The sequence below is a fragment of the Vulpes vulpes genome, chromosome 14, assembly GCF_048418805.1.
Source record: "Vulpes vulpes isolate BD-2025 chromosome 14, VulVul3, whole genome shotgun sequence".
Taxonomy (NCBI): Eukaryota; Metazoa; Chordata; class Mammalia; order Carnivora; family Canidae; genus Vulpes; species Vulpes vulpes.
Genome location: NC_132793.1, coordinates 79037521 through 79049887, shown reverse-complemented (window position 1 = coordinate 79049887; position 12367 = coordinate 79037521). Strand labels below are relative to the sequence as shown.

The following is a 12367-nucleotide window of genomic DNA, read 5'->3' as shown; positions in this document are numbered from 1 at the left end:
TCTTTAAAAAATAAAAAGAGGGGGTGAGCAGTAGCAGTACCTCATTAATCCAGGAGTTTCTAAGCCTGAGTTATCAGTAAAGTCACCTGTGGAATTATTTAAAAATACAGATTCCTTATACTCTCTTTCCATTACTATATATTTGGGAGGGAGAAAGGTAGTTTTTTTGTTGTTGTTCTTTAACAAAGGAAGCTTTTCTGGACTTAAAAATTACACCATATTAATAATGACTATTTTGTGTGTTAAGATGAGGCCTTCCTACAGGAAGGCTTTGACCTTTAATGTGTTAACATGGACTCATTTAATATATTAGTTTGGAAGACACAGAGAACTCAGCTCAGATGGAGTAGGACCCTGAACAGCTGTTTCCATAAGGCTCATGCATAGACAAAAGTGTAAGAGAATAGCAACAGCACAAAAAGGCACTTAGCAGGCAAGGCGAAAGCTATAGTTGGGAGAGAGTTCCAGGTAACATGATGGGGTAGACCTAAGGTACAAAGAACATGACAAAAATTAGGTGACCAAGAAGAAGGCCCCTTGCCTTTTTTTTATATATATATATAATCAGCTTTACTGCAGTAATCACTACTATAACCATGACTCAGAAACATTCCATCATTATAAAAAAAAATCCATATATTTCCATTTCAAAACCAAAGACCCCACCAAAAAGGAGAATTATAGATCAATATCCCTGATGAACTCAGATGCAAAAATTCTCAACAAGAAACTAGCCAATAGGATCCAAGAGTACATTAAGAAGATTATTCACCATGACCAAGTGGGATTTATCCCCGGGATGCAAGGCTGGTTCAACATGAGAAGCAATCAACATGAGAGATCACATCAACAAGAGAAAAAACAAGAACCATATGATCCTCTCAATAGATGCAGAGAAAGTATTTGACAAAATACAGCATCCATGCCTGATCAAAACTCTTCAGAGTGTAGGGATAGAGGGAACATTCCTCAACATCTTAAAAGCCATCTACGAAAAGCCCACAGCAAATATCATTCTCAAAGGGGAAGCACTGGGAGCCTTTCCCTTAAGATCAGGAACACAACAGGGATGTCCACTCTCACCACTGCTATTCAACATAGTACTAGAAGTCCTAGCCCTAGCAGTCAGACAACAAAAGGAAATAGAAGGCATTCAAATTGGCAAAAAAGAAGTCAAACTCTCCCTCTTCGCAGATGACATGATAGTGTACATAGAAAACCCAAAAGACGGCACTCCAAGATTGCTAGAACTCATACAGCAATTCGGCAGTGTGGCAGGATACAAAATCAATGCCCAGAAATCAGCGGCATTTCTATACACTAACAATGAGACTGAAGAAAGAGAAATGAAGGAGCAAATCCCATTGACAATTTCACCCAAAAGCATAAGATACCTAGGAATAAACCTAACCAAAGATGTAAATGATCTATACCCTAAAAACTACAGAACACTTCTGAAAGAAATTGAGGAAGAAACAAAGCGTTGGAAAAATATTCCATGCTCCGGCAGCCCCGGTGGCAAAGCGGTTTAGCGCTACTTGCAGCCCGGGGTGTGATCCTGGAGACCCAGGATCGAGTCCCGCATTGGGCTCCCTGCATGGAGCCTGCTTCTCCTTCTGCCTGTGTCTCTGCCTCTCTCTCTCTGTGTCTCTCATGAATAAATAAATAAAATATTTAAAAAAATATTCCAGGCTCATGGATTGGAAGAATTAATATTGTGAAAATGTCAATGTTACCAAGGGCAATTTACACATTTAATGCAATCCCTATCAAAATACCATGACTTTCTTTAGAGACTTGTAACAAATAAGATTTGTATGGAATCAGAAAAGACCCCGAATAGCCAGGGGAATACTTTTTTTTAAATAATAAATTTATTTTTTATTGGTGTTCAATTTGCCAACATACAGAATAACACCCAGTGCTCATCCCATCAAGTGCCCCCCTCAGTGCCCGTCACCCATTCACCCCCACCCCCCTCTCTCCTCCCCTTCCACCACCCCTAGTTCGTTTCCCAGAGTTAGGAGTCTTTATGTTCTGTCTCCCTTTCTGATATTTCCTACCCATTTCTTCTCCCTTTCCTTCTATTCATAGCCAGGGGAATACTGAAAAAGAAAACCAGAGCCAGGGGCATCACAATGCTGGATTTCAGGTTGTACTATAAAGCTGTGATCATCAAGACAGTGTGGTACTGGCATAAAAACAGACACATTGATCAATGGGACAGAATAGAGAACCCAGAAATGGGCCCTCAACTCTATGGCCAACTGATATTTGACAAAGCAGGAAAGACTATCCACTGGAAAAAGGACAGTCTCTTCAATAAATGGTGCTGGGAATATTGGACCGCCATGCGCAGAAGAATGAAACTAGATCATTCTCTTACACCAGACACAAAGATAAACTCAAATGGATGAAAGATCTAAATGTGATATAAGAATCCATCAAAATCCTAGAGGAGAACACAGGAAACAGCCTTCTTGACCTTGGCCACAGCAACGTCTTGCAAGATACATCCATGAAGGCAAGGGAAACAAAAGCAAAAATGAACTATTGGGGCTTAATCAAGATAAAAAGCTTCTGCACAGCAAAAGAAACAGTCAACAAAACTAAAAGACAACCTACAGAATGGGAGAAGATATTTGCAAACAACATATCAGATAAAGGGCTTGTATTCAAAACCTATGAAAAACTTATTAACAGCAAAGAAACAAAAAATCCAATCATGAAATGGGCAAAAGACATGAACAGACATTTCACCAAAGAAGACATACACATGGCCAACAGCACATGAGAAAATGTTCCAAACACCAATAAAAAAGGAAATTTATAATAAAAAAAGAGAAAATGTTCCGCATCATTTGCCGTCAGCAAAATATAAATCAAAAACACAATGAGAAAACAAATGAAAAAACTCTGGATGATAGCCCACTCATCTGGTATTACTATTAGTATTATTATTTTTTAAGTAGGCTCCATAACCAGGATGGAGCCCAGTCTAGGGCTTGAACTCATGACCCTGAGATCAAGACCTGAGCTGAGATCAAGCGTGCAACATTTAACGGTAGAGCCACTCAGGTGCCCCTTTCTGATATTCTTCTTCTTCTTTTTTTTAAGATTTTATTTATTCATTCATTCATTCATTCATTCATTCATTCATAAGAGACACACACACACAGAGGCAGAGACACAGGCAGAGGGAGAAGCAGGCTCCATGCAGGGAGCCTGATGTGGGACTTGATCCTGGGACTCCGGGATCATGACTTGAGCCCACCTGAGCCGAAGGCAGAGAAGCTTAACTACTGAGCCACCCAGGCATCCTGAGGAATCACTTTAATGCTCAATTTAAAATATCTTCATTTTCTTCACTTGTTTCTCTAAGAAAAAGTAATAGGAACCCAATCTGATGTGCATTGTACCTTTAAATGATTGTTGGCAGCAGCATCATGTAAGGGAAGAATCCCATCTAGTTTTTCACAATTAACATTAGCACCAGCTTTTAACAACTCTACGATTTTATCATTAGATCTCTTAGTAGATGCCTTATGAAGTGGTGTCCAACCTAAAAAAGGAAAAAAGAACAAAACAAGCTGCTGCTTACAAACCAACATTCATTTAGTATCTTCATTATTAAGGTAATTTGCACTATTGCAATGAGTACCTATATTGATTCAAATATATATACTAAGTATTTACAAGAAATAATATTGAAAACCATGGCCCTAAAATGTTTCAATTTTTAAAACAAACCAATCTCATCAAAAAGATTGGTTGATCCAAGTGCCAACATAGAAGACTCACAGAACATAAAATATAATGGGACTAGAGTAAATAAAAATCATGTCAATTTGCTTCATCTTAGATATTAAAATACAGTAAGATCAAGTCTGCCTTCCCTATCTGTATCACTGCATTGTCACATGTCTCTTCAAAATGACATACAATGCCTGAAATCAATATTTGAGATTTTCCCTCTGTTAAGACCTCACACATGACTTTCTCGTGCTTGAGCAAAATATTAGAAGATGAATTTAAAAATGGAGGCTGAAAATAAAAATAAGGAAAGAGACAACAAATAGTGTAAAGAGAGGAGAAAGAGAGGGAACAGGGAACTGGAAAAAAACTGACATTTTCTCCAAAGCGAGAGAATAGTATTAAGATCTCCAAGGAAAAGACCTAAATAAAGCTCTCCTTACTCTCCAATATGTATACTCCCTCTGAATGCTCCCACATGTAAGTTAAAAACTATTTCAGAGGAGGTTATTTTAGCAATTGGTGAAAACCAAGATGAACTTAACTATTAATTAAATGATATATTATTAAGACAGTTCAAAGTTAGCAGCCAGGATCAAAACTGGGGTAGGGTGGATGAAATGTGGATTTCAGGGAGTTCAAGTTATAAACACAATGAAAATTTCAAGAATCCAAACCTGCATTGTCTTTTAGATTCACATCTGCTCCAGATTCTATTGGAGCCTTCACCAGAGACAAAGTTCTTCTTCTGGCAGCCAAATGAAGCCGGCTCTCCCCTCTGGCACGCCTCTTATTGATCCCAGCTGTCTTCGTTTCTGTAAATTTGCCAAGCAAAACTGAGACTACTATTCTGCTAAATGCTGATCATTACAAAGGAGCTTAGAAAATACACAGCAACTTCCTCAAAATATCCTAAGTAGGATGCACTATACAAAACATACATCAACATCATTATTGCTATTGCTGTTTTATTTTTTTTTATTTTTAATTTATTTATGATAGTCACAGAGAGAGAGAGAGAGAGAGGCGCAGAGAGACACAGGCAGAGGGAGAAGCAGACTCCATGCACCGGGAGCCCGATGTGGGATTCAATCCCGGGTCTCCAGGATCGCGCCCTGGGCCAAAGGCAGGCGCCTAACCGCTGCGCCACCCAGGGATCCCGCTATTGCTGTTTTAAAATACAACTTGTGAGGGACACCTGGGTGGCTCAGCGGTTGAGTGTCTGCCTTCTGCTCAGGGTGTAATCCCTGGATCTGGGATCGAGTCCCCCATCGGGCTCCTTTCATGGAGCCTGCTTCTCCTCTCTTCCTGTGTCTCTGCTTCTCTCTCTGTGTGTCTGTCTCTCATGAATAAATAAATCTTTAAAAATATATATATAACTTGTGAAGGAATTGCAGAGCATCTAAGCACATTACTTTGAATTCATTCTAACAGCTGCTTAGTCACTCTATCATAAGTTTGATTAAAACAAACTTGCTTCAATTTTACCTTCATTTCACTCTTAATAGTCCTTTAACAATGGATAAAACTTTTCTTAAAACAAACTGTGATTTTATAAAACTCTTCTTTATAGCTCTTATCTATGTCAATATGTGTATTTCTGAACACAAAAGACACCAAAAACCGAACCAATGCCCATTACATTCTTTCTTTCATAAATCATGCAGTACACAACATCATTATCCAAAGATTCTTTAAAAAATCTTTTCCTAGAACCACAACTTAGAGAGAATTAAGTTGGATCTAAAAAAAAAAAAAATGGACCATGTTTTCCCCTCAATTTCTTTCCCAAACCATGCTAAAATGATAGTAAAGAATTTTTTTTTAACACCATAAAAAAAAATAGAAGAGGACACAGAGAGGACAAAGACTTCAATAACTTTTTGGGAACTGGAAAATCACTAATGAAGAAGAGTTAACTGCCTTTATAAAGTAGAGGAAATGCCTCAACCCAAATTCCTGCAAAAATAATTAGAGAGGAAGAAGATCTCCCTGTATCCAGCACCTGGGGGTATCAAGCATGGTGAAAGGCAGTGTGCATGGAACTGGGTAAAAATATGGAGATTGACTGAAAGTTTATAGAGAGAAGTTGGGACCCCAGGTTCCCTTCACCCAACGCTGAATTGTCTGGCAACCATTGCTCTTACCCAAAGTCCCCATCTCCAAGCCAGGAAACTAAAGGTTTATTTTCTGTAGAAAACACATCAGAAAATCTTCAGAGTGAGACAGAAGGCAAAGTAGAGGATTAGTGTGATCAAACAGAAAAGAATATTTATTTTTAATAAATAGTCCTCAAATGTAGTACCAAATTAGCAGTGTATGACCTGGGAAACTTGTTAGAAAATCTAATTCTCCAGCCCACCTCACAAGCCTACCGTGGAAGGCAGACTTTAAGATAACTCCTAATGAGCCCTATCTCCTGGTATTATGGCCTGAATCATCCCCTCTCTTGAATAATTTGCTTCTAACCAAAAGAATATCTCAATATTGAGGGTATTTCACTTATTTTATTAGGTTATAAGAGATTGTAAAATTTTCTGCTTGCTAGCAAATTTGCTCTATCATCTTCAGTTTGCATGTTTTGATGAACCAAGAGGACTTACTGGAACAACTCATGAAGGAAGAAACTGAGCATGACTACAAGGTGGCTACAACCCTCAAGGAATTGAATCCTGACATCAACCAAATGAACTTGAAAATGGATCCTTCCCTAGTTGAGCCTTCAGATGAGACCCTAGTCTTGACAACACCCTGACTGTCGCCTATGACATATCCTGAGCAGAAGATGGGCCTAAGCCATGCCCAATACCTGATCTACAGCAACTATGAGATAAAAAACGTGTGTTGTTTTAAATTGCTAAGTTTGAAAATGTGTTATATACTAATAGTATATCTAATGAATCAGACTTTCTGAGGGTGGAGCCCAACAATCTGTTTTAACAAGCTTTCCAGGTGATTCTGATGCAAGATTAGGTTTGAGAACCCCTGTATTAAACCTTAAAACATGGTCCCTGCTCCATTTCCTAAATGCCAGCAACTAGGCATATAATTTCAGGTCAAGAGGTAAAAAGTTTAGAGAATTATTCTCTAAAAGATGGAATCTTCAGTTATGTCAACCACAGGAAAGGCTGACAGCCTCATGTCCACCTTCCATTGACATCCAGACAAAATCACAATGCTCTTACAACTTTGTACTCAGGAATTTTTATTAGAAGAGTAAAGACATATCTATTATATATTTTTAATACTATATATACATCTATAGAGAATATATTTTAAAATTATGAAATATCCAGGATCCCTGGGTGGCTCAGTGGCTGAGCACCTCCCTTCCGCCCAGGGCATGATCCTGGAGTCCTGGGATCGAGTCCTGCATCGGGCTCCCTGCAAGGAGCCTGCTTCTCCCTCTGCCTGTGTCTCTGCCTCTCTCTGTGTCTCTCATGAATAAATAAATAAAAATCTTTAAGAAAAAAAATTAGTTTAAAAATTATGAAATATCCAAAACAGCAGAACTGTATTTTGCAAGTTTGAACTGAAAAATCTCTCCCATAATTGTTACTGTGAATGGTACAAATCTTCTCACCTAGTTCTTGGTGTGTTGTAGCAAAGAAGGAAGGCACATGATAAACATTTTGGAACAAAAAGTCAAAAATTCCTCCATGTAACTGTCATCATATATTTCTTTAGCACGTAACTGAAATTTTAAAATACAATCTAGAAGAAACTGCAAAGGAAACAAACAGCACCCACACTAACTTCACAAAAAACTTCTTCACAAAGTCTACTATGGTTAATGCTGAGTGCTTCTTAATAGCATTAAACTTTATTCATAAATTAATAAATATTGATAATATGTTTGATAATTGTATTAATATTTATTAATAAAGTAATAAACTAAGAAATATTCAGCTTTCAGTTACTTTATATGTGATCTATTTTTTTAGTCTCTGGAAGCTCAAGATCACAGAGAATGTGTCTTCCTACTTCCTAATACATAATAGGCAAACTTTTCAGTTCATTTAACCTTTATAAACCTTACTACTTAACCTGAAGTGGCCTGGCCTAGCCACAGAACTAGCTCTAAGACCTGTCAAGATATGGTTAACTTGTCCATACTGCCAAACACACACAGTTCGTTCATCTGACAAAAGAAACCAGAGGCTACTCTTTAATTTCCCTTCTAGTGAAAGGGCTCATTGGAGCATCAAAGGGATCGTGCACGATTCAGGTGCACCACATGCACTCAGTACTCTGGCTGTCTGTCTTACCTCCTCTAACATTTCAAATTAGAAGTCACAGGCAGAAACATGGTATGAATGTATCTGAGAACTAAAAAATTCTCAAGTAGTTTATATTTATTGTAAAACCATCTGAAAAAAATATAGCTGAAATAATCTTAAAACTTAGTGAATGAGGGAAAAAAAACAACAGTAAATCTGAAAGTTAAGAAATTCCCTGAAGTAGAGCATACTGCTGGGCTTGATCATGTCAACTTTTACCTATACACTTATAGAAAGACAAACCTTGGCTGCGGGTAGCTTTCAATAAATTTTGTCTTTTTCTGAAATTCTGAACTTTTTTGCATTCTTGGATATTAGACATGTGAATTTCAGAATCTGTTTTTTCTTCCTTCTCACCATTTCTCATAGTGCTTTCATCTCCATTGATATTACTAGTTAATTCCTCATCTAAAAAACAAACATTTTACAACATCAGTGCTGCAGTTCTCCTCACTGGTTACGTGATTAGAAAAACTCATAACCATTCCAAGTTTCTGTTCCTAGCTGGACTGATTTATTCTATTTTATTTTACTTTATTTTATTTATTTTTTAAGGAATAAAAGCCTTTAAAAATGTTTTCAGGGGCACCTGGCTAGCTCAGTCAGTAGAGCATGTAGAGACTCTTGAGTTACGGCCCTGGTTGGGTAGAGAGATTATTTAAAAATAAAATCTTTAGGGGTGCCTTGGTGGCTCAGTCAGTTAAGCGTCTGCCTTCAGCTTGGGTCATGCTTGATCCCAGAATGGGATCCTCGGGGAGCTTGCTTCTCCCTCTCCCTCTGCCTGCCACTCCCCCTGCTTGTGCTCTCTCTTTCTCTGTCAAATAAATAAATAAAAACTTAAAAAATTAAAAATAAAATCTTTAAAAAATGTTTTTATATAACAAAGTTTGCTGGATGCAATTCTGACGGGAACACAGAATCGCTGAAAGCAATAGAGCTAACAATTTCCTGCTATGGAAATGCTAGGTTAACTGATACTAAATAAGTGCTATAATAAAAAGAAACAAAAAAAATTGATATACTGTTTATTAACTTGTCAATACCAATTTAGCAACAGTCTTTCATAATAATGGTTTATTTTCAAAATAAACAATATTACTTAACTAACAGCATCCCAAAATTATAATCCACATGTCCTCATTCTTGTCAGTTTGGCATATAGTCCACATGTCCTCATTCTTGTCAGTTTGGCATAAATTCAGTTACAAATTTCTATAAAATATGTAAATCTGTAGGAGATATGTACAAATCAAGCAATACTACTAATACCTGCTATATGAGAAATTTCCTTTTCTTCTTTTTGTCTAAGTTGTGAAATGTTGGTCAATTCCTTACTGATATTGTCAGTGGAATAAAAAACTGTATCATGTATGGTTTTGCTCTTTGGAAGATCTTGTTTCCTTTTTTCTACTGCAGTTGTTTCTATTACTTGAGAATTAACAACTGTGGATAAAGGTCCATTTGAAGAACTTGTTTCCCGGCTTCCATCATTGCAATTCTTTTTAGGGTCTTCTCCCTCATTTACTTTTTCCACAATATGAATATCTGTTTGATCCATTAAAGGAGTTGGTGCTCTGGAGCTAAAATCTTGAGGCCTTTTGAATAGCTTCACATGACTAGTCAACTTTGAAGCTTCCTGTGTTGAAAATGTTCGTGGACAAGCCAGGGAAGTATGCTCAGAATTGCCATGTGAGTGATCAAAAGAAGTTTTACTTTTGCACTGTTCATAAATGGCAACACGTTGTTCAGGACCTATTGTATTATCTGAATCAGAAAGATTAACAGCCTCCTGTTGTATGGTTAGACTGCATATTTTTAACTCATTTTCCTGTGAAAAATGGTCTTCAGAAGGGACAAGCTGTTGAAAATCCATTTCTTTTCTAGTTGTTACATTCTCCTTATAATTACAGTGGTTTTTGCAACCTGTAGAACACACCACTGTTTTACATGTTACAGTCTTTTCAGAGGTAAAGCAATCATCATCATCAACATTATTAAAATTTTCCTTTATAAAGGATACGAAAGAATTTTCCCACTTACTAAGGTTCTCACATTTTTGACCTGAGTTACTGTTTTCAGGAGATTTATAAGGGCTAATGTGCTGTTGTTCTTGGTGAGTGTGAGGCTGCTGATCTGTAGTAACAAGTGGCAACTTGATTTCTTTCTGTAAGGAAAGTCTTGAGAAAAGAACAGCTTCTTCTTGGTCAGTGGATCCTAAGAATTTCATTTCTTGATTATCTGATAAATCCAGGCTCTGGATATGTGTCTCTTTTGGAACTAAACAAGCCTCAATATTGTTACCTAATCCATTTTTCAGGCTTGACAGAGCTGGGCTAAAAAGTTTATGTGACTTTTCTGGAAGGTCATCAAAGGCTTGGAGAGTATCTGGCTGACCAGTAACTAATCTGTTTATTCTTCTGGAAGAAGAAACAGCTCTTGCCTTTCTTGGAATGCATATTTCTTGTTTTGGATCATCCACTTGAGTTCTTTTCTGTCCTGTGTTTCTTCTTCCTTTATCTTTAGACATGCTTGTATTAACGCCTTTGATATTCTGGAGACCCTTCTTTCGGAGTCTTCTAGTAGAGTGTATTTCGTTAAAAGTTGATTGCTTATGCTTGAATTTACCAAATTTTGTGTCTTTGGAATCTTTTTGGCAATGTTCATATACATCTTCTTTATTTATAAATAAACCCTCTTTATTTCCTTTATCAACTTCTACATGTTCTGACTTCTGTCTGTTGGAATTTTCATCACGAACAAACCCAATGAGATTTTTAGAACTGAATTTTGGTTTCTAAAGAAACAAAACATATAGTTAGCTTTATTTTCAGCTCTAATTCTATACTCAATTCAGGATTGTTGATAAATTGAACCACTACTCCACTCAATTTTATGATTTGATCTAACCACAGGGCCTAATGGGATATATACAACCTAATATTTCAAAAAAGAAGACTAAGAGAGAAAAGCAAATGTAGTAGACTTAGACTCATTATGTGTACTAATCTGTATTTTCTGCCTCACATTTTAATTTGTTTTTGCCAATATTTAGCAATATTAATACTATTAAGCATAATAAAAAATTTAATCTACTTCGTTTTTATGGGCTTTAAGTGTAACCAAACAAGAATGCTTTAGAAAAACACACACCTCTCTCAATTGTTATATAGATAGAGCCAGAATTAGATAGTTCTTTCATCTAATATTTATGACAGACTATAGGTAAGGCAGAAGAAGGGATTTAACATCAAGGAGACCAATATGCTCCCAAACGGATCTTCATGAAAACATCATTGTGGGTTGGTATGATTAAAACAGGGACATCATTTCCTCTCACTCACCACAACCCAAGTACCAGATGAAGACTAACCGCCCACCATATATCATTTGAAGGAATAGATCTACACCTTTGATTCCTGTCCTGTGCTTAGGCCAGAGGAAATCGACATGGTTGATAAACCTCACAGCTCCATGAAGAGGAGGAAAAAGGAAATGGCTACTGATATACCAGTGTGCCAAGACATGCTGTATTTACTCAATTGCTTCCCAAACTAACAGCCCAGAACGCCCTAATTGTCATATAATTATTCCAAAATTTCTTAAAAGCAAAGGCGAAGTCACTGTTTCTGATAGATGCTTTAGCCATCTTTCTTTCCATTCTGATAATCCTTAAAATAAGCAGCAGGTTCATTCTATAAGCATGTTTATTGCTAAATAGGGCTATACCTTGTGCTGGTTTGCTTCCTCTATGTCTAATGAATCAGTGCTGTTCTTTTGAGCTGTAAACCAAAAGAGAAAATCAAAGAAAATAGCCTCCAGTAGTCAGACTCTAGATTTCCAAAACCTATCAGTCCTTGGCCATGAGAAAATCAGGGAAATTTTACTTTTAAATTCTTTCATAAATAACTGGATTATCATTTCCTAATATGTCTGCTTAATAAGGTTCTAGTTTGAATGCTTCATTCTCTTAAAAGTGAAATACATAGGCATGAAAAGGCTGCTCTTGAGTAAGAAAAAAAGATGGTTTGAATAAAATATACCTTGGCTGATAATAAAAGAAAAGCACTTTAGTGTCTCTTTTAAATACCAGAAGTGGAATTAGTTACCTGCATACACATTTGGACACAGAAGATAAAAACCTAGAAAGAGTGCCTTACACACAGGAGGTATTCAATGACTATTTAATAGGGGAAGGAATAAATGAGTGGACATCTTAGATGTGATATGTAAACAATATAGAATTCTTTAAATACATTGTGAACTAGAAATGTAAAAATATTTTAACAGGGACGTAACTGGGATAAAGAACATTTTATTTCTTGGGGATAGTTTTC

At 36.8% G+C, this 12367-nt stretch overlaps 1 protein-coding gene across 4 annotated transcripts in view; it reads right to left on the bottom strand.

Moving 5' to 3' along the window:
- The window catches only part of ANKRD31 (ankyrin repeat domain 31), a 134479-nt gene that overhangs the window by 48429 nt on the left and 73683 nt on the right, over positions 1 to 12367 (bottom strand). For 2 of the 4 annotated variants that reach the window (XM_025998299.2, XM_072736974.1), the window contains 5 exons: positions 11760 to 11812; positions 9303 to 10827; positions 8277 to 8441; positions 4431 to 4568; positions 3420 to 3562 (listed from right to left, as the gene is read on the bottom strand). In XM_025998299.2, coding sequence (XP_025854084.1) covers positions 3420 to 3562; positions 4431 to 4568; positions 8277 to 8441; positions 9303 to 10827; positions 11760 to 11812 — 2024 coding nt within the window. The remainder of the gene's footprint in view (positions 1 to 3419; positions 3563 to 4430; positions 4569 to 8276; positions 8442 to 9302; positions 10828 to 11759; positions 11813 to 12367) is intronic. The other 2 variants (XM_072736975.1, XM_072736976.1) reach the window with 1 other exon arrangement.